A 24,579-nucleotide genomic window follows, 5' to 3' on the forward strand; every position below is an offset into this window, starting at 1 on the left:
GCAAGGCACTCAGTGAGAAAATATTTGTTCATCTAATTCCTCTTGCTAGACTGAGCTCTTCCAGGTTGGAGCTGGATTTTATTCATTTTTGTGTGGCACATCCAGAGACTATTTAGGATGAACCATATGGCAATGCCATTTTTGCAGATCCAAAAGAGTCTCATATTGGCAATGCCACACGAATCAACCTAAGTGTTTGATGAAGATGCAAGAGATCTAAGGGTCATATTCAATCGACTTTAACCTGTTCCCTCCTAAAACCTCCTTCCAACCTCCAGCACCAGTCAGACAGGTGGGACTTCCCTTTCATTGTCTGACTCTTAAGATTAACGCCTCTCTCTTTGAAGGCTGCCTTTTGTGTTCCCTTGAGCTTGAAAATTTCTAGGTATTAAGCACATGCTGTACCAGTGCCTTCTTGTTATACTCTTCATACCTCTAAAGAGGGGGCCTCATAATGACCCAAATTTATATTTCCATTTTATTTGATGGGCATAATAGGCTCTAGTCAAACAAAATGAATGTTCTTCACTAGGGCGTTGTATAAATTTTTTTCTTCCCCACTTTCCTCCCTCCCTCACCCCTCCCCTCTTTCCCCCTCATTCCTTCCTTTCTCTCTCTTTCTGCCTCCCTCCCTCCCTTCTTTCCATTCTTCCCTCCAGGTGAGGTAGGCCTTTAGGCTGGAGAGAGGATATACTTGATTGAACTAAGGGGCACGGCAAGGCTATGTCCAGGTTCCCAGAGAGAACACCAGGGTCTTACATCCTTCCTTCAGCCCCTCATGATGCTGAGCCATTAGACACAGGCCATGTTGAATGGATTTATGTGAATCAAGTAGATTTCAAGTTGAAGTCATGAACTTCCATTTATCTTTCCATTTATTCGTTTCTTTTATTTATTTTTGTCTGAAAGATTAGGCTTGGTGGTGTTTGGCTCTGTAATCAAATGGCATAGCATTTGTACCATACACAGCCAGGTTTGCAGCACATTGTAACACTGATGTGAAAAGCAGTGTTGCAAACTGTTTATTTTATAAACATTATTTTCCTCATCATTTTATAATGACTATATACAGAAGCCTTGAAAGGTGCAGTGATTTCGTAAAATACATCTGGCCATCAGTTCCCTGTTGCTACAAATCCAAACAGCAGTAGAGACAGGGACTAGTAGAGGCAGCATGATGACCACGTAGACACCCTAGAATAAAGGTTCAAAGGGAAGGCATTTTTATCTGCCTTGTTACCTGCTACCTCCCACGGTCTAGAACAGAGCTGGAAATGAGGTGGTACTGTGAGGCAATAGGTTAAAATCGACAGAATGACTATGATGCTTGGATGACTTGCATCTTTATCTAACACTAAAGAGACACATATCAGGCACTTGAGAAACAGTCCCTGAATGGATGAGTAGCCATAGCAGTTCAGCTATTGAGTTGATGTTATCATAATTCCATAACTACTCAGTGCACTTGTCACATATCCCCTCCAGGCTTCTGTTTCCTCATTTCTAGAATGGGGGTTGTGTGACTCTGGCAGGATCTTTGAGAGGATTAAATGAAAATTCACATAAAGCACACTGGCCAACATAGTAGTAGGCACTTAACAAATGTTAGTGCCATTTCTTCCCATGCCCTTCTAGTTTCCTTAAAAGTACATCTGTCTTTGAGTGTGTGTGTGTGTGTGTGTGTGTGTGTGTGTGTGTGTGTGTAGGGGGTGGGGGAGGGTAAGGGAAAAGAGTTATTTGGTTCCTGTTACTCAGGATTTCCCAGCCTCAGGACTGTGCCATTTTAGGCTGGATAATTCTTTGTTGTGAGGCTGTCCTCTGCATTGCAGGATGCTTAGCAGCATTGCTGCCCTCTACCCACTAAATCCCAGTTACATCCTCTAGTTGTGACAATCAGACATGTCTCTAGATATTGGTGAATGTTCCCTGGGAGGTAAAATTGTCCCGTTAAGAACAGCTGATGTAGCTCTAATCATCCATTGAATAAATATTTCTCTTATAAAAAAGCTGTTCAGGTGCTGTGTAGACGTGGCCTGTGGTTCTAGTGTATGTTTAAATGTATATGAAGTCAGGGCTTGTACAGAAAAAGAGAAACAGAGAATATCAAATTAAGCTATATAGTCAATTCATGAAATGAGTAATGATGTAGATAATTAAAAACGTTATTTCAGTCACACAATTTCCCTGCAGTAGATTGTTTTCCTAATTATTGCTGGTTTGGGCTAGTATTAATAGTAACTGGTTTCCTGGACACACACTGGCTGATGGCAGGGAGAGAAGGCAAATGTGCATGTAGAGAAATCATTTGGCTTTCTTAAATTTTCATGGATGCCCACAAAGTGGGTGCTTTAACCGCAGGTTATCAAGTTGCATTGCCCACTGGCAAGTTTAAAAAGTAATAGCAACATTCATACTTACAGGTGAATTAAAGACTTTAGTCCCCGGAAAGTGTGTCTTGAAATGGACTTGATGTTGTTGTTTTCTATGAATCTGCAATAGGTTATAATATTTTGGGTCAGACAGCTGTAGGAACCTCAGAGTCCTTGTACTGAATCATTATGTTAAAAAAAAAGGTTATTTTACTTACAAATACTCTAGATGTGGGAGACCAATAAAAGCATCATCACTGATCACATCAAATGAGTTCGATGTGAATAACCTGCCCAGAAAAAGTTCACAATGAAATGGTTAAACTGACAGATTGTCAATCTTTGCTGCTTTTATCTCTCAGAGAAACGAGTGGGAGTTGTGCACGGAAAAATGTCTGGATGTCTGCCTTCTACAGTGTTATTTATTCAGGTAATTTTTGCAGCTTTTTTTTTAACCGTCAATTATCTCATCAAATGCTCATTGAGGGGTGCCTTGTGCCCCATTCCTCACAGGGATGGATGTCACATGCCCTGGGTAACATTTTGAGATACAATAGGGCAAGTATGGCAGTCGACAGCCAAATCAACATGTTGCAGGTTTCCATGCAAAGACACTAGCAGAGTCTCTCCCTCTTGCTCTAGAAACTTCTGGAACATTCTGACCAGGCCAAATAATGGTGTCATGGTTTCAAGCCTGCGAAACCTAGAAAACTAGCTCCATGTCCGGTTATGCTGTGATATCTCATAGTAGATAAGCCACCGACACTGGCTTAATAAAAATCAACTAACCTTCTACTTTGAAAATAGAACAGGCTGAAGATGGGAAACCATGAGGCTTAGGAAGAGTCTCAGACCCATTTTATTACTACATAGTTGAAAAAGAATACTTTTACTTGGACAAATTTATTTGCAATTTCAAAATCCACAGGGATTTGGTTTCAAAATAACTGGTGAAAAGGAACATCAACCAGCCGTCCCCACATCCTGTTGAATTTCCCGAAGAATTTTTTTTTTTCTGAATGGGAGGCTTAACAGAGGTGATTATAGGTCAAATAATACAAAGTTATTTTTTTAGAGTGAGTATTAATTTATGGAATTCATTAGATAAAGTGTTGACAAAAACTGAAAATAAAGTTTTACATGTACTGATGACAGATTTATAATGAGTTCAAGTGACATTTGGTCTACATGTTAAGGTTTTCATATGGGAGAACCTCATATTTCACTTGTACTTAGAGTCTAAAATGTGACCGTGGTCATGGGACAGACCAGAAGTTTGACATAATTTGACAACTCATGTCTCATACGTACTGTTTAATTGTACTATGTAAAGTCCAATATTCTCTGTTAGTAAACTTTTTTTACTTTTATTTTTGAGGTGTAGGGGTTAAAAATAACTGCCACTAACCAACTTAGTGACTTACCCTCTCTGAGCCTGTTAACTAAGGGGATTAAAACTAGGAGATCTCACATGCTAAACAGTTGTGAATAACTTATTTGACATCTGGGATTCCTTCAGAATATTGAGAGGAGCGGGTAGCAGTGGGTTAGAGATGAACTGAGCATGAGGTGGTAACTTCTGAAACTGGAGGCTAGGTCCATGGGAGTGAATTTTACTATTATCCCTACTTTTATATATGCTTGAAAATTTCTGTAAAAATGGGGGAAAACACAAACCAAACAAACAAAACCAGATGATCTCTTGCATTTCTTCCTAAGCTATCATTCCTGGAATGATGTTGGATTCTCTTCTATCCCTTCTCCTTCCAACATCATCCATAGCTTTATACTCAAGTGATTCACTAGACTCTGAAGAGTCAACACTATCAAATAGTCACACGTATTAGATGCCCATAGTTATTCAAACAAATTCAAAGTTTTATGATTTCAGTCACAACTTTGGCAATTGTCTCTTCTTACTTCATGGTTCTGGGAAACGAGAGGATTACTCAGCCTTACTCCAAGGTAAGCTACCATCCAAAGTCTTCCTTAGGTTCCAGATTTTCGTTTCATTCTGTATAAGCAGCATCAAGGATGGAGAGAATGAAATAAGGCAGAAATAGATACAGAGAAATACCTCCCATGCTCACTGGTTTGCAAACTGTCCCGTGGTTGGACCAGTGACTTCAAAATCACTCACTCCAAGTCACTGGAAGAAATGGCTTCTAACACTAGTTCTCCTTATGTTGAATCATATGCATAACAGGGGAGGATATAGATATTAGTGGGCAGAATTAGCCCGCACATGTCAGGGAACTAAAACAGGGTTTCCACTAGAATTTTAATCTGCTTGTTCATTGCTTATCCCTAGCACCTGTAATAGTGCCTGTCCCATAGTGGACACTGAATAAACATTTGTTAAATAAAGAGGGATTTACTTTACATTAAATTCTGGTCATTACTACATTACTAGATTGAATGTTCCTTACAGCAGGGGTTTATCTTTATTGACTTTTGTGTCCTCAGCCCTGAGCATATTTCCTGGCTGAATTGTGTTTGCTGAACTAGCTCATAAGGATCAAAACCTCTGGCTAGAACTACAACAACACGCAAGAATATGGGTGAATCTCACAAACCTAAGTCCAGGGAAAGAAGCCAGAATGCAATAAAGTCCATCCTACATGATTGCACTTATATAAAGAACAAAACCCAGCAAAACTAATCTATGCTGGCAGAAGTCAAGTTAGGGTTTACCCTCGAAGGTGAGTAGTAACTGGAAGGGGGCACAAAGGGACTCTTTAGGGTAATGATAATGTTTGGTTTCTTGACCTGGGTGCTGGTTACAAGGGTGTTAACTTTATAAAAAATCATGGCAGGGGTGGGAGTGATTAATAGGCAGAGCATAGAGGATTTTTAGGGCAGTGCAAATACTCTGTATGCTACCATAATGATGGATACATGTCACTGTACATTTGCCATAGAATGTACAGCACCAAGACTGAACCCTAATGTAGACTATGGTTTCTGGGCGATCAAGTAAGTTCATCAGTTGTAACAAACATACCACCTTGGTGGAAGAGGCTGGTGATGGGGGAGGCTATGCACGTGTCAGGATAGTGGGTCTATGGGAAATCTCTTTGCCTTCTCTTCAATTTTGCTGTGAACCTAAAACTGCTCTAAAAAAATTAAGTCTTAATTTAAACTATCAAGATGTACACTTAGGATATGCACACTTTTCTTTACGTAAATTATATTTCAATAAAAAGTTTTCTTATAAAAGCTAACACAAATCCCTCTGGCTAAGATAATAATGAATATCTAAATTCTAATATCTAGATTCTAATTCTAATATCTAGATATTCTAATATCTAGATTCTAAATTCAATTGTAATTTTCTTTGGACAAGGATTCCATGGACAAAGATTTGTAAATTTATACATACATTCTAAATATAGTTGAGCAGGCTATCCATTTTATTATCCTATATATACTTAAAAAAACTTCAAAAGGTCCTGTGCTATAAAGGGTGTAAAATGCCAATCTTTAAGTTGTATGGGTTCCTTTATAAATGTTTGATTTCAATATCATGATTTGTTATTGAGCCAGATGTGTTAAAGAATCCCAAAGTCCCTGTTAAGGTAAACTGTGTCACCCCACCCCATCTTCACACAAAACAGATCTGGAGCAGACCAGGGTGGCCAGGTTTTATACCTCATGACCTCTGTCCCTTTTCATAAATTATGAGACCAAGAAGGACTCCATTCTTCATCCAGAGTAGCTGATCCTGAGGTTAGTCAGCATCCCATGGCCCAACTAGTCTGGTTCAAAAAGGTGAGTTGGGCTAAAGATGAATCCCTTCTTGGGGATTTGGAATCACACACAGATGGAACCAGCCAGCAGAGGAGCTGAAGGAGGAAAGAGGCCTTAGGGTTGAGTTAGCTCCATGGCAGGCAGACTGTGCAAGTCACACTCAGAAGAGAGTGGAATGCAGAGGAGACCTCACAAAGGGCAGTGTGTGTGAAGGCTGGAGCAGGGAGATGCCCAGATCTGTGTTAGATCCTACACCTGTGCTTCTCAATCTTAGTTGCACTTGGAATCACCTGGGGAGCTTTAAGAATACTGATACCGGGTTCTCCGCCCTCAGGGATTCTGGTTAAATTCTATGCCTGGGGTGTGGCCTGGGCATGACATATTTAAAAGCTCCCCAGGTGTCTCTTACACACAGCCAGGGCTGCATATGGTAAGCTTTCTTGTCAGCCACAATAGCCTTCCTTTACCTGTGGTGACCGAGGGGGCCTGTGCTCCTTGCAGCAAGTGTGGCTGGAATAGTTGCTCTGGTACACAGAGGCGCTGTGGATTATCCCGTCTCCATAACTACAGGCAGCAGGAGTCCACAATAATAGGACTCAGATTTGACAACTGCCCTCACAAAAGTAGCACATGGAGGGGCGGGTGGGGAGAAGTGTACTGTCTGAATGAACTGGTTACCCTGAGCTGCAAATCAGAGATCTCTATCCATACACTTGCCAAGCGGCCATCCAGTAGGTTGGTGCAGAGATAATGTAGAGTTTGCCCTCTGCCCCTGATCCTGTGGGAACATTTGAGATCTCTGCCACTTCCTCTATTCTTAGGGAGGGAAAAAGGCAGACACTGTTCCCTAGAATTTTGGTGGCGGTGGACACAGGGATGCACCTTGTCCTTTCTGTACCCGCCCCCCAAGGGCTGTGCACTTAGGTCTCTTAGCCATCAGTCTCATGAGTGCAGTACAAAAACAACGGAGTGTGGAAGGTGTGGGGAGGAGTTTTTTCCTCTGCAACCAAGGGAGTGTGTATTTCCTTATCAAGAAAGACATTTAAGACCATACATATCAACTATCAATACCATGCAGGCAATAGCTCATTCTTTAAATGATGATTGTTGCCTCCATAATAGCCTGTATTTCATAGACTCCTGCTGCATTATCTTATTTGGTCTTTGAACCCACTCTGTGAAAGTGGTAGAGTAGGTGTTAATAGCTGTTTGGCAGGAGGAAACTGAGGCCTAGAGGAATGTTAAAAGCTTTGACCAAGGTCATGAGGCCCAAGACTCCTGGTCTGCTGCCCTTTCCACACACTGAGTGGTCTCTCAGTATAGGACCCGGATCACATAGTGATACAACATCCACATTCTGGTAGACAACAATAATAACACTACTCAGCTTATGCAGATTTAAGAAATCTAATTAAATCATAATTCCTTTTTTAAAGGAATTAATTACTCAAAATTAGCAGCCTTAAAGTCACATTAAGATCATGTCAACTTGTATTTTTTTCAAGTCAAGAATTTTAAAAATCTGAATGCAGTTCGGTGTATTCTGCTTAAGGACGCTATATGCTCAGTGTAGAAATTCTGGAAAATAAAAGCTTAAAGAAGAAAATAAAGATCACTGTAATCATACTACCTAAAGATGTGAATATGTGTATATATAATAAATATATGATATGTACATGTATATATTTATAAAATTGGAATAATAATTTTTATATTATTCTGTGTCCTCCTTTTCATGTACTTATTTTTTCAAGAACAATTTCTCAGGACAATACATTTTCAATATATAATTTTAACAGATGAGTAAGTTTTGTATTATGGAGATATTAGGATTTAACTTTTTTATTGTTGATTCCAATTTTCACTATTATAAACACTACCATAACCACCCTCTCATGGAAGTATTTTTCCATATTCCTAATTCTTTCCTTAGAATAGACTTAGGATAGATTTTTTAAAGTAGCATTATTGGATTGTATATGGTTTGTATGTCTCTAGTTTATTACTAACTTGTATCAAATTACATGTTCAATTCTGAATATAAAAACACCTGTTTTTACCACATCCTTACCAACATTTAGTATTATCATTTTTGTTTCTTTTTCTATGAAATCATGTCCTTTCACCATTTTTATTGCTTTCTAAGTGCCTTTTATTTACTAAGGATACTACCTATTCTTTTCCTTTCTTATTTGATGCTGAGTTTTTCCCTATTGATTATGATTTGCCTTTTGAATCATGATTTTTAACATATAGACATTTTACATTTTAACAAAATATATCAACTTCTATTATATATTTTTCTTTGCTGTAATTCTTAAAATGTTTTTTCCTACCTTGATATTAATGAAATATTACCTAAACCTCCCTCCTTAAGCTTTTTTTTTTTTTGACTCTAATTTATTTGGGACTTACTTTTATCTGTGATGTGAGGTGAGACATTGCCTTGATTCCTGCCTAGATATTTACCCAAATTTGCCAAAGCCTGTTGTTGAATAATTAATGCCCTCTCCCGCCCCACCACTTGCGAGTACATATTACTTCCTTCAAATGTCTGCTATTTTATTGGGTTTTTCCAAAAATGAAATCTTGGATTTACTTATTATTCCCACTGCTTCCTAATTTATTATTTTTTCTGTTTATTATTTATTTTCTCTTGAGGTCCTTGTCATGCTCAATTCATATGTGTTTATTCTTTCTGATTTAAAATGAAAGTATCAATATTTAGAAGTATGACTTTACCTCTATGTAAAGCATCCAGTAAGTTTTAAATGTAATCTCTTAAAATTGCATATTTGATTTCAACAAATATTTAGAATAATATTCTTAAAATTTCCTGTTGATGATAGTTTGTTTGTTTTTTTAAAAAAGCTTTCATAATTTAAAATTAATATTGCACTGGGACCAGACGATGAGATCTGTAAAATGTCTGCTAACCCTGAGCTCCAGTTCTTCCTTCTGACTACCTATTTTCAACTGTCTGTAGGAGTGGGTTGCATCTCTCCATAAGCAATAAATTACCACCAAGGCTGAAGGGTTATTAGGGGGTTCCTAGTTGAAAAGCTAGGACCAGCAGCACTTAATTCAAAAGGAGCAGAGAGGGCTTCCCTGGTGGCGCAGTGGTTGAGAATCCGCCTGCCGATGCAGGGGACACGGGTTCATGCCCCGGTCCGGGAAGATCCCACATGCCGTGGAGCAGCTGGGCCCGTGAGCCATGGCCGCTGAGCCTGCGCATCTGGAGCCTGTGCTCCGCAACGGGAGAGGCCACAACAGTGAGAGGCCTGCGTACGGCAAAAAAAAAAAAAAAGGAGCTGAGAAGTGTGTGATAGGGTTAGCATGGAGCTCAAGTGCTGGGCTCAGCAACAGAGAAGTAAAGGAAGAAGCAGAGGGTCACAGAATGAGGATCTAGCTACATTAGAAGGAGGTCAAGGCTAAGGCTGCCCAACGTCCAGCTGGGGGTCCACAAGAGTAAAATAACTGGGCAGGAGGGACATGTGTCGATGCCAAGACTGATGGGCTGCTGAAGCGGTTTCTTGCCCTGGCTTCTCACCTCTTCTAGGGACCAGGGAAGGAGCATGCTGCAGAGGGAATCGCAAAGCCTGGGTCTTCATTCCCACTTGGCCATAAATCCTCTGTGTGGCCTTGAGCACATCACTTCTCCTCTCTGTGTTGTCAAATGAGGGGTCTAAACTAGCTTGAAAGATGTATGCGTCAGGCTTGTAGTGCTGCAGGCTTCATTCATGGAAGAGGAGGCGTGGCCTCTACATGAGGAGTGGGGCATAGTGGGGTGGCAGGTCTGCAGATGGCTGAATGGGAGGAGTAACCCTGCTGGGAAAATCTGCCCTTGTCTTAAACCAGACTGCTCATCTGGTCACATCAGGGCCCCCGGGCTCTACTGACACTTCTTCAGACTCTCTAGTCACCTGTGACATCTTTGCCATCAGAGTTGTCATTGTTCCACAAGTGGTCTGCATTTTATCTTCCAGCCCAAAGCAGATTCTTGCAGCTATGGAGGGGTGGATGATTTAGGGGGCTCTCCCATAACGCCCCCCCCACCCTCAGTAAGGGCTAGTCTGGATGAAGAAGAGTGAGCAGCCAGCATTGGGCTGTCACTTAGAGATGGCACTGATTAGACATAGAACAGAGAATCTGGTTTCTAAGTTTGTGGCTGCCACTTATTATATACATGATACATCAAGGAAGTAAATCTATTTCATCATCTATTAAAATAGGAGTGATAATAGCAAAAAGATTTCCTGGAAGATTCTAAGAATTCCATGAGATAATGTACAAGAGCATGTCTCCAATGCTTCTGCCAAGGAATCGCTCAGCAAAGAGCATAGACATAAAATATCAGAGCTGGAAGAGCTTCTAGCTCTAGTGAAGGACCTTAGTCATACAGAATGGGAAACTGAGGTCCAGTGAGATTGTCACCTACCTAAGAGAACTGTTATGAGCATTGTCCAGGGAATTAGGCAGCCATGGGCAGTGTTGCATAAACATACTTCCAAGTACATATGTGTGCCTGTATGTGTATATGTGCACATATATATGTAAATGAGAGAGCAAGATGCATGGGTTACAGCTGTTGGAAGATTCGAGGGCATAGCTGGAGGGGCTGGCCAACTTGTTTAGAGCTGCCTCTGCTTAAATGATTCAGACCTGCTAGCTGTTACTAATATTCTCCTTTATCCAAAAGAATAGGACTGGTTGAATGAAAATTAATAATAGGCTGATGATTAACTTTAGTTAAATGCACACATTCTAAGTGCATGTGCCACGTGAATAATTTACATCTGAATATTTTAAAATATGCTCTTAAGATAGGGAAGCATTAAAATGGGAAACATCACATATGAGCGCGTTATGTCACAGTTCTTTTTGACTTTCATCCTTGGAAAACATTTTCAATGTAATTCAGCTGATCCTTAAGTAGACCACCAGCTCTTTGATCTGGATTGATGGAGAGTAACCTTACTTTTGCTCTCATAAGTCTGGGAGGGGGCACCCTAGAGAGATATGCCATTCAATTCCTCAGGTGAGGAAACTGAGGCCTGCAGAATTAAGTGACTTATTCAAGGCCACATCTTTTGTCAGCAGCAGCGCCAGGTTTAGAATGTAGATTTTAGATTTGCAGGGATTCCCTGGGGAATATTCTTGGCATGCACACTAGCAAAGACTTGAGCATGGACCCACCCCTCTTGTTTTATAGCTCATTACCTCTCCTCCCAGGATAGTCAAAACCTTTCCTTTATAGACATTGGCATAACTAGTCAATAGCCCACCCTCCCGATGTTGTTTGTAAATTCAGTCTGTATTTCCCTGCTCCTAAAAAACAAAGGAGGAGGGACTTAAATTTTATTTAAAGCCTATTCTATGCCAAGCCTCATCTTTATCAGATTGCCATCTATTAACTCATTTTAATCCTCCAATAAACACTGTAATGTAGGTTTTATAGTCTCCATTTAAAATACAAAGAAACCCAAGGTGAGAGAGGTAAAGTAATTTGAAGCTTGTAACTGGCAGAGCTGGGATTCTGTGCTCAGGTATGATCTCCCCCCGGACTGGTAATGGTCATGGGCAAGGCCATGCTTCCTCTTTTTAGTCCTATTGGGTCTGCCCAGTATCTGCTACAAATCTGGGCAAGCCTTGCCCAGTAGTTCCCAGAGTGTAGTCCTTGGAACACAAGGCCTTTACTGGGTTGAGAGGTTTTACATGAACAACAACAGAAAAAACAACAAATAAATTTGGGGAAAGTGGGTAAGTGAAGTTACTCGGGGTTCCTAATTACACGAATCTTTCTAAAGTAAATTGAGACTCTTCAAAAGGGATTTAAATATGCAGCTTCCCAATCTTATTGATAATGGGACTCTTGTATCATTGAGTTTTACATACAGTGTGTATACCCAGAGAAATGCTGGATTAGCCATTTGGGAAATAGCTGTGAGGGAATCCTCTCAAAACAAAAATAGTGAGAGTGTAAATTTAAGCTCCAGGGGCTTTTTCCTATTGAATGGGCTGCAAGTGATAATCTACTTCCTCTGAAAGATGGAGCTCCACTGGGAGGTCCCCAAAGAAGCAGAGTGTGCCACGCTGCTTGACCAGGTGGAGAGCCTGGCCATGAGTCACTCCCTATATGGAGATAGATGGCTTAATGGATCCTTTAAGATAGGATTCTTTCTACCCACCCAAGCTCTGTTAGCAAGCCTCTCTAGAACAAGCTGAGGTATAAATAATTAAGCTAATAAATAAAGCAAGGGACTTCCCTGGTGGCGCAGTGGTTAAGAATCCGCCTGCCAATGCAGGAGACATGGATTCGAGCCCTGGTCCAGGAAGATCCCACATGCCGCGGATCAACTAAGCCCGTGTGCCACAACTACTGAGACTGCCCTCTAGAGCCCGAGAGCCACAGTTACTGAGCCGGTGTGCCACAACTACTGAAGCCCACGCACCTAGAGCCCGTGCTCCGCAACAAGAGAAGCCACCACAGTGAGAAGCCCCGCACCGCAACGAAGAGTAGCCCCCGCTTGCCACAACTAGAGAAAGCCCATGCACAGCAATGAAGACCCAACGCAGCCATAAATAAATAAATAAATAAATAAATAAATAATAAAAATAATAAAAAATAAAAAGAAGCTCTTTAAAAATAAATAAAGCGAACACTGAAGGCATAGATTCCCAATATCCTATTGTAGGTTAAGAAAAGGAAAACAACATAAAATAATTCCAGAGACTTTTCTAAGCCAAGGTGCATTGCGAGTAGCCAAGCAGGGATAGAATGAGCAGTTTCCCAAATTTATTTGAGCACAGAACTCTTTTTTTTTTTTCAGGACAACTGTTCTATAGGACACGAGTTTAGAAAACATTGGTCTAAAATATAACTTTAAAGTATATAAGTCCCTTTCCATTTGCTCTTTTCTTCACACTCTCTCTCTCTCTTTCAAAGGAAGGAGACCAGAGTTTACACATACAAAGGAGAGTTGAACCCTAGGGAAACTCGATGTTCTTGCAGCTGGGCCACTCTTTCAAAGGGCTTGTCAGTGATTGTCTCCAGGAATGAGGACACATCCCCTGCATATTCTCACTAATGGCAAAGGTTGACCCTTTGAGAGGGGATTTGATTTGGGGAAGAAAGCTATGCAAAGTTAAGCCCCGTTATTCATGTTCAAGAGGAAGCAGAGAGAAGTAGTTAAAAGTGAGGATGTGGGTTTAACACTCCGGCTCTGCGACTTATGAGGGGTGTGACATCGCGGAGGTTACCTAACCCTTCTAGGATTCAGTGCTTCATCTGCAAAATGGACATAATCACACTTCCTCACAGGGTTATTGTGATGATGAAATAAAAAATGAGACATATACAGTGCTTGGCATCAGTCAATACAAAAATGACAAATGTCCCCTAACAAAACTTTGCCTGGTTTTATTGTATGACTTGTAAACTGGCAGTGAAGACAATTCTCAAAGATCTAGAAACTTTTAGCTATAGAAGCAAAGTTAGGAAGAATCTCTGATCTCCCGTAAGGAATTCTCTGCAAGTCAGGAGTTACTTGTGCATATAAATTCTAGTCTGTTTATTTTTTAAAGGCTCATTGTTTTTTAATCACAATTCACACAGGCAAACACCTGTCATCCTGCCATGTAAATGGGCTCAACAATTCCTTTCCAGTCCTTGCCCCATGGGAGGGATATTGAAACATTGTTTTACCATCAGCCACCATGGGAGGTCCTGGTAAAGTCTCAGTGGACCTGCTTGGGAAATTGGGAGCTACATTATTATTCTAATAATAACTTTATAATAGTCAATTACATAGAATGAGGCTCTTTCATTTAACAATCTAATTTACTGGTTTGCTAGAATTGATACAATAAATTTTGTCCTTTTCTTTAACAAGGCCATTTTCTATATTATGTATTCTATTCTACAAACAGTACTCTGTTTGTAGAATAGAATAGAATACAATAGAATTTTTAAGCAGAAAGAGACCTTAATTAATTGAACATGAAGGTCTCAGAATGCCAATTACATATGTTTTGTTTGGTCTTTATCCTGTTTCAAAAATCTGCCTCCAGATTTCTGCCTTCCCCTGAAAATTTAAAAAATAAGACCGCATATTCATGTGCCACATTCTCATCAGCAATAATCAGTTGAAACTAAAGATGTCATTTTTAGGTAAGACATGTCTTGTCTGGTTTACCCCAGTCACTACCACTCCCTACTGTCTTATACCCAACTGTTTTCCTTCATTTACCTTATCACCCCAACCCCCATTGGGCATTTGAGTTTGAGAACCATAATTTAATCTATCTCTGGTATTTTCTACATATAAAATCTGAGGCCCAGGGATACTTGGTCACATAGCCCATTACTGTCTGAACTGGATTTCAAACCCAAGTCTCCTGACTTCTACTTCAGGCTTCTTTCCATCTTACCACAGAACTACTCATCTGAAGACTGGCCAGTGTTAATTATTTTTAACAAAACTTGACATGTTTATAAAATACGGTTCCAGTTGTGTTTTCATGAGGAAGAAGTGAAAGCGTTCTGCTTCTCCTTTCCCCTCCCATTCTCAGAAAGGTAAATAGTTCATGTTTCTTGTGAGAAGTATTTGAAGAAAGATTTCTTAGCAGGTTCTGATGGAAACCTATGCGTAGAACAATAAAATTTTCAAGCTAGCACTGTAGGCAAACCCAAACTATACAATCAGATGCTAATCTGATGTTAAGGTCATTCAAATTAAAGTGATTTTCAGAACTATAATGAAAGCTAATGTTTACTGAGTTACAGGAACCGTGCCAAGTGCCTTACATGTACTGTTTCATTGAATCCTGACTGTAATCCTGTGTAACAGGCACTATGGTTATTGCCCACTTTGTAGATGCAGATAATGAGGCTTGGTTAAACTTGCCCCAAATCACAGAACTAGGAAGCAGCAGAGTGGGATGGGATTTGAACCCATGTCTATTTGACCACAAAACCTGTGTTCTTTGCTACTTGCCACATTGCCAGCTCACCAGGGTTAGCCATTTTGATATCACAGCTGTCATTGTAATGCCCTGTGATCATTTTGTAGCCTATCTCAGCCATAGGCTCAACAATGGGCAAGAGTCACCATCCTCACCAAGCAACTGAATATCATTTTGAACAAAATAAGAGAGCTTATCATGACTGCCTTATGATACATTCTCTGTGTTCATAAATTTGCTCTTCATCTTAATAATGCTTAACCAACATTTTTCTTTGGATATCCTGTCAAACTGGATGAAGGGGGACTTTGAACCTTCACAGGAGAGAGGCTAGTCAACCCTGGGAGAGAACCTGGGCAGCAGATATGATTTTGTACTTGTCAAAGACCGAGAGGAAATCAGAGTGAAACAAAAGGGATTCAGGAGGTGGGTCTAAAGAAAGATTTTGGATGCTTTGCCTTTTAAGTTCCAGTACACTGGAAATATGTGTTGAAGAAGTTTGACATCATAATGTCATGAACAAATATCTCTTCATGTTTTTTTTTTTTTTTGGTTCAGCCCACTTTCCACACGTCCACACTATTAATTCACATGAAATCTGATTGTGTATACAAAACATACAAAAGAGCAGGTACATGACCGAGACTATCTACGGATAGGAAAACAGGAATCTCTAGTATAAAATCTATAAAAATATGAACTGAATTCAACAAACATACAGTAAGCAAGATCTAAGCTTATAACATCCAGGCTCTTTTCTAGGACCTTGGCTATTGAGAATGCTCCGTGAGCAACAAGGGCAGACACAAGCACAGTTAGCTCTAAAAATGACAGGAAAGGGGCTTCCCTGGTGGTGCAGTGGTTGGGAGTCCGCCTGCCGATGCAGGGGACGCAGGTTCGTGCCCCGGTCCGGGAGGATCCCACATGCCGTGGAGCGGCTGGGCCCGTGAGCCATGGCTGTTGGGCCTGCACGTCCGGAGCTTGTGCTCCGCGGCGGGAGAGGCCACAACAGTGAGAGGCCCGCATACCGCAAAAAAAAAAAAAAAAAAAAAAAAAAAAATGACAGGAAAAACTACAGACATCAGTAAAATCTACAGAGCTTGAGAAAATAGAGGTAGTTCAGGCTGGTATGGATGGCTCTTCCAGTGTGTGTGTGTTTGTGTGTGTGTATGTGTGTGTGCAATCAGTACTGCGAGAGATGACCCTAGACAAATAGCCAAATTCTATTAATACCAACTCAGATGTTCAGATGTTTCTCTGTTTCTAGGGAACCATTAAAGGCTTCCAAGCATGAGGGTGACATGATGAGATCTGCGCTTCAAGAAGGTAACACTGATGGAGGTGGGGAGGATAGGGACCGGAAGCAGGGGGACCAGTGCAGAAGCTCCCCAGCAGCCTGTGGAACAGTGATTGCAGCCTCAGTTAGGGCCATGGTCCTGGGGTGAAGAGGAGATGGCAGATTCTCATGCTGTTTCCTGTTGAAAGTAGACATGAGCGAGAGGTAACTCCTAAGTTTCTTGCTTGAATAATTGAGAAAATGAAGTACACTTTCAGAGAAAACATTTGTTGTACAGGGCTGTGTGCACAGTCACAACAATTAATTAATTAAGAAGTTAAAAATCAGAGCTATGGGTCATTGGGCAGATTGTAGACAAAACAGCCTAGGTGATTGAAATTTTTACTTTTTGGTCTCTTGTGGGCCATGAACTGGGCACAAACCAAAACATGCTCATCCATAACCAGCCAGTAATTCCTCTAGAAGCCCTCTTAGCTGATAGGTTTGGCTTGAGTTGTCACTGAAGATTGCTAAATGTGTCTTACATTTGTCATATAAGGAGGAATAGAAAAAGAGGCTAATCACTGTAAAGGTGAGATAGGCTCTGGATATTTTTCCCTGGAAAAATAATATTTTGAAGAACTGAATGATAAAATCTTAGTAAGGATGGACTTATGATTTATCTTGTTCATGCTGTTTGCTTTTCTGTTTTTTAGTTTTTGATTTCTTATGGGCTATATATTTATGTATTGATTGTGGATTAATAAAAGAAATGATGATATTTTTTCCCCAGAGGGATCAATTCTATTGCTTCAGACAAGATCAAATCTCACTGGAATAAACAGAATTTTTTCTGGTTACACCAAATTCTTATATAAAGATTTTTTTGTGTGCATGATACTAACCTAACCCTGTAATTTACTCCCTGCAAATAGAACTCTCTTTAGAGTTGGATAGCTTTAGTTTATTAAAAATTTTATCAACAAATGGCAATGTGGCCACATTTTATACTCTTAAATTTGAATTTTACTTCTGTAATGAGCCTATATCATTGGGGATTTTAGTCTGTGGTTGAGAAGAACAGGACTGTCCTGTGTGAAAACACATTTCTGTAAATTGCCTTCACTACAAGTACCACTCCCTATCACTAAAAACGGACTAGAATGAATAATCATTCCCATTGGTTATGTTTCACAGCAGGCCTATGGAAACATGAATGAAATTACATTTGCTCGGGAAAGGTTTTGTTGCTGTTGTTTAAAACCCTAGGTGTTTTTTAAAAAAATAGGTTTGTATAACTAATCTGATGAATTTTTATTGGATAATTTTATTCTTCCTCTCTACAGAGTGTGGGCTTTTGTTTTTCTTGTTCTCCAACACACATTGCCAGCCAAGGCCTACCAGGATCTTTTCCCCCAAAACATTACATGTAACTTAAGGAGGCACTATGTCTGTTTCCCTCAGTACCCCAGGCTGACATTTCAAAAAGTACTTCTCATCATGCCTTCTGCAGAAGGTCTGAAAAAGTATTTGGGGCCATAATGAAGTTATCAGATTGTTAGGGTGGGCGACGGGAACGGGTCATTTCTTTTCTCTTTTCCACAACTTAGCAAGAAACCAACTGCCTTTGTATATCAATCAAGCAGAATCGATTCTGAAGTTTATCTCTTCACAGGATATGACAGGTCAGTTTGGTAATCCGCGGTCACAAATACCATTAGAATTCATTGCAAACCCCAAGCAATGGCTGGTGTGATCCAGGTCTGGTCTGATGGCAAAAGTCATGCAAAGGCAAATAAGACCCCTGGGTCTTCATGTTCCAGTGTGGGGTTTTCAGGGTAGTGGATGGCCCTGTCCTACAGAAAAACTCTTTCTGTCTGTGAGCCATGCATTCCCACCACTGTTATGATTGTGGCACTATTCATACTTGGAGCCTTTTCATTTATTTTCTCCTCAGTGAAAATGCGCTTATTAGACCCTTTCCCAACGACAGGAGGAAACAGAGAACATTGGACAGGAAGAATGGGGAGTAAAATCTTTAGGAAACAGGATCCTGGAGATCAGAGACAAACTTTGACCCTGGACAATTTTGCATAAGATCAGCCCTGGCACAAATCTGCCATGTTGAGGTTAGCCAATGTGAGTTAAGTAAGGCCATCCAGGGCAAGAATTACTCGCCCTTTTGTTATTTCTGAAAACTGAACTGCTTTTAGAAATAAGGGCTGGAATGTTCCATAGGAACTCAGAGCATGGAACGCAGGGGCACGGCACACACACTCTGTGTGGGCTATTTAAAAACCAGTTCCTTGGCTTTCCTCTGTGATTCTAAATACGTGTAATCACATTACTCTGCAGCAGCCGGTAACTATTTCTATAACATTGTCCAGCATCTGTGTTTGCTGAGGCTGGGTCCACCCAGCAGAAACACAAAGTGGAGAGGTGCTAACTGATGAGGTTGATTGATCCAGGCTTTCTGTGTCACAGCTAACGACCATCCAGTGTTGGAATTTGAGTAGTATGTGTCAACTGACACGTCTCGAATTTTAAGGACTGATCTATTTAACTCTTCTGGGGAGAGAGAGGTGCCTTAGCTCAACAAAAAGATGCTTTTAAAAATTTATGTATTTAACAAATAATAACATAGGCACAACTGATCACTTTCTCACATACAAGCAATTCTTATCCTACGGAAGGATCCCAGCACTGAAGACTTTGCCCCTTTATGTGCTAAAGACTCTGTCTTTTTTGAATTTGTTTGATGTACTAACACTTCCCCTAATCACACTATTAGCCATCAGTCAAACAGATAAATCACTTAGGAATATTCTAAGACATTAGCTAGTAGAAGACATTAGCTAGTAGAAGGACATTAGCCAACATTATTACACAATGTCAAAACACCTGATCAGGTTTATGAAATGAATTAGTCAAACCAGTTTGGGGATTTCATATAGATGAAACAATAGATTAAGTGATTTTTTTTTAGCTTTTTTAGCTTTATGTAAAAAGTTAAAACCCTACCATTTATAAAATGTGCAACCATTTGTCACATCCTATGCCAAGCATTTTATCTACTTAAATCTTATTTATGTCTGATAACTCTTCAAGGTGTCATCACCTCCATTTTACAGATGAGGAGACTGAGGTTCAGAGAGAGTTAGTCATTTGCACACAATTTCATGTCTAGTTTCTAGGGAGTGGTAGGGTGAGATTTACACACAGGTCTCTCACATTTCAAATCCATGCTGTTTGCCTCTGTATATAAAACCTCAAACGGCCCAAATGGCCAATTAAGGCACGAAAACAAAAACCAGAAAACAAGCAAAAAAACTTGGGTCCAGGATCATGCAGTTAAGATAACTACAGCTCAGTTGATGGACATTTGGCTGATTCCCCCCCTGGAACCGGTAACTACAACCCAGTCTGTGGCCTGACACCTGAGAACGGGGGGGACCTCTTGCCCCTGTATGTGGTCCTGCTCTAAGAACTAACACTCCAATGGCCAAACGTTACATGTCAGAACAAATTATCCATGTTACATTATGACTGTGGAGAGATCTGATTTCTTAGTCAAATATTATTTTTTGACTATTTTCAGACATAGACTGAATATATGGTTCCCTCGTGGCTAACTTAAAACACACAGCAAAGACTAATCCTTTGCACTATCCTATATTAATATTTTCTTTCCCTCCTTATAAGGGGATGAGTTACAAATTAGATGAGATTAGAAAGCAGTCACTTGAGAATGAATATTTTAAGGAATTACCTAGAAAGAACTGAGATTTTTCTTCCCCACATGGTAAATCATACAGAGTAGCAGCCTGCCCCAGGTCCCCGAGGACAACATCTTGAGCGCATATGTTATGCTGGGTTCTGTATTGACTAATTCAGAAACTCCAGGGTAAAATAACCAAAGTTCCCAAGTCAAAAATGAAAGTAAAAGGGTGGAATGAAATGAAGATCATTGTTGCAACATTCCAACAACTTCATAAATAGCCATGAAAGTAGCTAGCATTACAGGTTAGCAAATTTACAATTGCAAGCATCAATCCGCACGGTGTCAAGTCGCAAACAAACCCATCTACCTCACTTTACTGACATTCCTTTCCTCTCCAGAAATATACTCACATTTGACAAAATTAATATTGAGATCGTTTTACTAGAGGGTTTATCTAACTATATGCTATATTAAAAATAGTCATGATATAAATATTTCTCACAAGAGCTGCAGCGATGGTGTGAATAAAAAACTCCCTTCTGAGATTTCAGTAAAACCAGATCTCACAAAGGACCTGAAAGAAAACAAAACAAAACAACAAACAGACACAAAGAGACACACACACAGAACAAACCTTATGTTAATCCAGTTTAGCAAAACAGTCACTATTTGACACTATTTTATGAAGTACGATACTGTTCCTTCCCAGATGAAGTAGGAGAGATGAATCTGCTACAGGTTTCTCATAATAATGTTCAGGGGTGGAAGATATCTAAGCATGTTCTGTAGCAGCTAATAAAAATCAAAATTTCTAAATGCAGCAAAATGTTAGCCCTGTCAAATGGCCAAGCGTGCAAGAGGAATCTCTCCCCATGCCCTTCTAGCAATACATACAAAGCCCCAAATACATCGGCTGGAATTTTTAAATTGTAAATTAGATACCAAAATGCTTACGGGCCTTACAATGAGATAACGTCAGGAGGAACGGTGCGTGGAATGGATCTGGCATTCTCACATAAAGCATTATCTTTGGTACAAGTACACACGGCAGGGCATTTTGGCTTCGCTGGTTTCTTCCCCTCAGTCAGCAAAAGCGCAGATAAGAGACATAGGCAATAAGCAATTCTTTTCAGGGGGATGCAGGCATTTCCCATCCTTTGGCTTCTCTCTGATTCCATGCAGTCGAAAAAATATCCCCAAACATGAACAGGGCTTCTGGAATTCAGATGGTGATTGTCTTGCTTTAAGACCAGGTCACATAAGAGTCCACCCTTTTCCTTTGCCTCTGTCTCTCTGCTTTTCAAAACAGGGACCTGCAGCTGATTCGTGAGCTGCTCCTTGCTCCAGCGATGCACTGCTCGGGAAAGAGACCTGTGAGGTGCTGCGAGATGGGAGGGATCCAACTGCTCGAGGAGAGAGCGGACTTGCATCACCACGAAAACACTGAGCACAGACCAGCCTTCGAAGGCAAAGCGAAGTGATGTAACAGAAAATAAACAGCTTTCTGCTTGCACCGGGAGCCCTTTAATTGTTACCAAAAATAGGATGGCATAATGTCTTATTAGTGGGTGGGTGGGCCGGTGGGTGGGAGCAGTCATCTTGCATCGGATCTCAGCAATCTCAGAAACCTTTGGGAATTTGCTTTTCATGTGGCAAACACCCTAGTAAGAAAAGCTAGCTTTGGAGCCAGCCCTGGCTGGAAATATGAAGTGAAATGAAACTCTCTCCCTTCGCAGCTTTTGGCTAAAACCTTGGTATTTCTTGCTGAGTCCACCTGACTGATGCCATCGCTGAAAGACAAACAAGAACACATGGAGAATGTGACTTTCAGGGAATGAATGTGAGTAAATACTTTTCTGACACTTAACTGTCATAAATTATTGATTTTCATAATCCACCCCGCCCCCTCCCCCCCATGTGTAAGCCATTCCCTCCTCCCGTGGTGAGGGAGGGAGACAGAAGCGGTTCGTTGACTGCCTCTGTGTATAACCCGCCCTCCTCACCTCTCACACTCCCCCTTCTTCAGCGCTGGAACCAGAAGCCTGGAAGGAACTCCCTGCCAGCAGGAGGCAGCCAACTTTGGTTTCCAGGGCTCTGGAAAGGTCTGGCTGAACCCAGGAGGCTGAGATATGGTGGGGAAAATGCCAACCTAAGAGCCAGAGACCTGGCTTTTTAGGGTCCAGTTCTGCCATGAACTAGCTGATGGTGTCTCTGGATCTATTCTCCTGTCTGTAAAATGGGCATGACAATGCAGATGTTCCATAAATATTACAAACATTAAATCCAAATGTTAGGGACTTCCCTGGGGGCACAGTGGTTAAGAATCCGCCTGCCAATGCAGGGGACACTGGTTTGAGCCCTGGTCCGGGAAGATCCCACGTGCCGCAGAGCAACTGAGCCCGTGCGCCACAACTACTGAGCCCGCACGCCTAGACCCCGTGCTCCACAACAAGAGAAGCCACCACAATGAGAAGCCCGTGCACCACAACGAAGAGTAGCCCCCGCTCTCCACAACTAGAGAAAGCCCACGCCCAGCAACGAAGACCCAATGCAGCCAAAACTAACTAATTAAATAAATAGATAAATAAATTTATTTAAAAAAAATCCAAATGGTAGGCTATGTTACTGTCCTGTATGATGGGAAAGAGGATGTACCCTTAGAGAAGGAAACTCATTTAAACAAGAGAAAAACAAGAGGCCCTGGCTTTGGGGCAGGGAGATATAATCTATGTGGGCGTGGAGATGCTTAGGATGGAGGAATAGATGCTTGGTCTTCTTACCACGCCACAGGCGGCCATCCCTCAAGCTGGCACCATTGGCCAGTGATGTCAGTCCACAGTCCTTTTTCTCTCAGCTTCTTAGACTGAAGGGAGTACAAGGACTATTTAAGCAAATATGTGATTATGACATAAACTCATCCTGCATGGAGCTTGAGGCGTTGATGGTCTAACCTTTCCCTCTTGTAGGGAGCTCGCCCCTCGTTTACTTCTCTGGTAGCTGTGAGAGGAGGGCGGTGGCAGTCATGGTCATTCCCGTATTTGATTGCTGTCTGTTTACCCAGGAGACTGCAGGCTGCATGAAGGGAGAGACCCCTGGGTGAATCCAGTGCCTGAACGGCGCCCTGCTCACCGCCCTGAACAACAAGCATGCCCTCATGAGCAGCCACAGAGCACGGAGGCACGCCGTGATCGGGACGTGCTCATCCCAGGAAACTCCAAACAGCTCCTCAGAGCTATCATAAAGGAAGTTAAGGACAGTTCCCTGGAGAAGCAATGATCCAGCTGAGTCCCAAGTTAAGGGGGAATGACAGAGAGAGTTGGCAGGAGCGTTCCAGGTGGAGCAAGCAGCATTTGCAAAGACCTGGCCACCACCCAGAGAACCAAGGATGCCTCTGCAGAGTTTTAGGCAGCAGAGCGATAGGATCTGGTTTGTGTTTTAAAAGGACCAGTAGGTTATAATCATTAAAGCAGTTTTGGGGGGCTTGTAAATATGTTGGTTTTTGTGTGTGTGTGTGTGTGTGTGTTTTTTTTTTACAAAACAAGGAAAGTAAAAACTAAGAGAAGAAATGATGTTAGAATGCATTCTACTCTTGCTTTGCTGTCTAGGACTCTATGGAGGAAGGGAATCTATCACAGTGATTTTAGGAACCATGACCTATGGACAAGCCCCACTTGAAACAGTAAAAGTGTCACTTAAAAGTTGGCTGCAAGTCAGATGTTTGTAAACTCAATCCTGCTTTGAGTGCACAGTGGAAACTTGCTCCGTGAAATAATTATGTGACGAAAATTTTATAGAAGATGGTTTTTATTCAAACAATCACCTACGCCCTAAGTTCTCTGACTTGTAAGTGATGTGTTTTGTAACTATAAAATAAAAACCCTGAGATCTTTTAGGGACCTCAGAGTTCTCAGCTCCAGTCACTGCATGTTTGCCTGTTACAGATGGGGAGACTGAGGTACTGAGGGGTCACACAGATGAAAAGTGGCAGGGCCACCACTCTGCATGGGGTGACACTCTGGCAGATGCTTGGTTAAACTGATCTGTGTAGGCAAACAGAATACTTCCTTCCCCTCTGATACACTTTCAAATGTATCAGATTATCAAGATGGCTTGATCAGCCCTTGGCTTTGTGCTCTGTAGATGCCATCAAAGAAAGGGTGAGCAGTCTTTCATGTTTGACTTGGTTAAGCCAGGAGACCAAATGAATGCGGGAAAGAAATCATAGCCATAACTTCACTTTGCAGCTGTATTTATCTGGCGGTTCAGTTTGTCAGTTCAAGTGGAAAAAGGACCATAGCGGGTTGTTGGGGGCGGTTCTTTAAGGAGAAATTACAATGGGCATTCTGAAAAGACAGTAACTTTTTCTTTTGCTATGGCATTTAAAGCCCAGACTTGAATTTCCTATTCAATTAAAACACCCGCTAAGATCAGGCACAATTTTAACTGTGTAATAACAGATTGATGATGTTCTTCTAGGGAGGAGAAACCGTTACAGTTTC

General features: G+C 41.1%; 1 protein-coding gene and 1 long non-coding RNA gene across 5 annotated transcripts in view; one reads left to right on the top strand and one right to left on the bottom strand.

Moving 5' to 3' along the window:
- Positions 1 to 2,798, top strand: part of LOC132498809 (uncharacterized) — a 185,391-nt gene extending 182,593 nt beyond the window's left edge. The window contains exon 3 of the long non-coding RNA XR_009533803.1: positions 2,732 to 2,798. This is a non-coding gene — a long non-coding RNA (uncharacterized LOC132498809). The remainder of the gene's footprint in view (positions 1 to 2,731) is intronic.
- The window catches only part of LGI1 (leucine rich glioma inactivated 1), a 33,540-nt gene extending 11,811 nt beyond the window's left edge, over positions 1 to 21,729 (bottom strand). The window contains exons 1-4 of one of the 4 annotated variants that reach the window (XM_060112587.1): positions 21,044 to 21,729; positions 20,583 to 20,654; positions 2,588 to 2,659; positions 2,419 to 2,490 (exon numbers count right to left, since the gene is read on the bottom strand). In XM_060112587.1, the coding sequence (XP_059968570.1) occupies positions 2,419 to 2,490; positions 2,588 to 2,659; positions 20,583 to 20,654; positions 21,044 to 21,729 (902 nt within the window). The remainder of the gene's footprint in view (positions 1 to 2,418; positions 2,491 to 2,587; positions 2,660 to 20,582; positions 20,655 to 21,043) is intronic. The other 3 variants (XM_060112851.1, XM_060112676.1, XM_060112766.1) reach the window with 3 other exon arrangements.
- Between the last annotated feature and the right edge of the window lie 2,850 nt (positions 21,730 to 24,579).

This window comes from Mesoplodon densirostris, chromosome 1 (assembly GCF_025265405.1).
Source record: "Mesoplodon densirostris isolate mMesDen1 chromosome 1, mMesDen1 primary haplotype, whole genome shotgun sequence".
NCBI classification, from domain to species: Eukaryota; Metazoa; Chordata; class Mammalia; order Artiodactyla; family Ziphiidae; genus Mesoplodon; species Mesoplodon densirostris.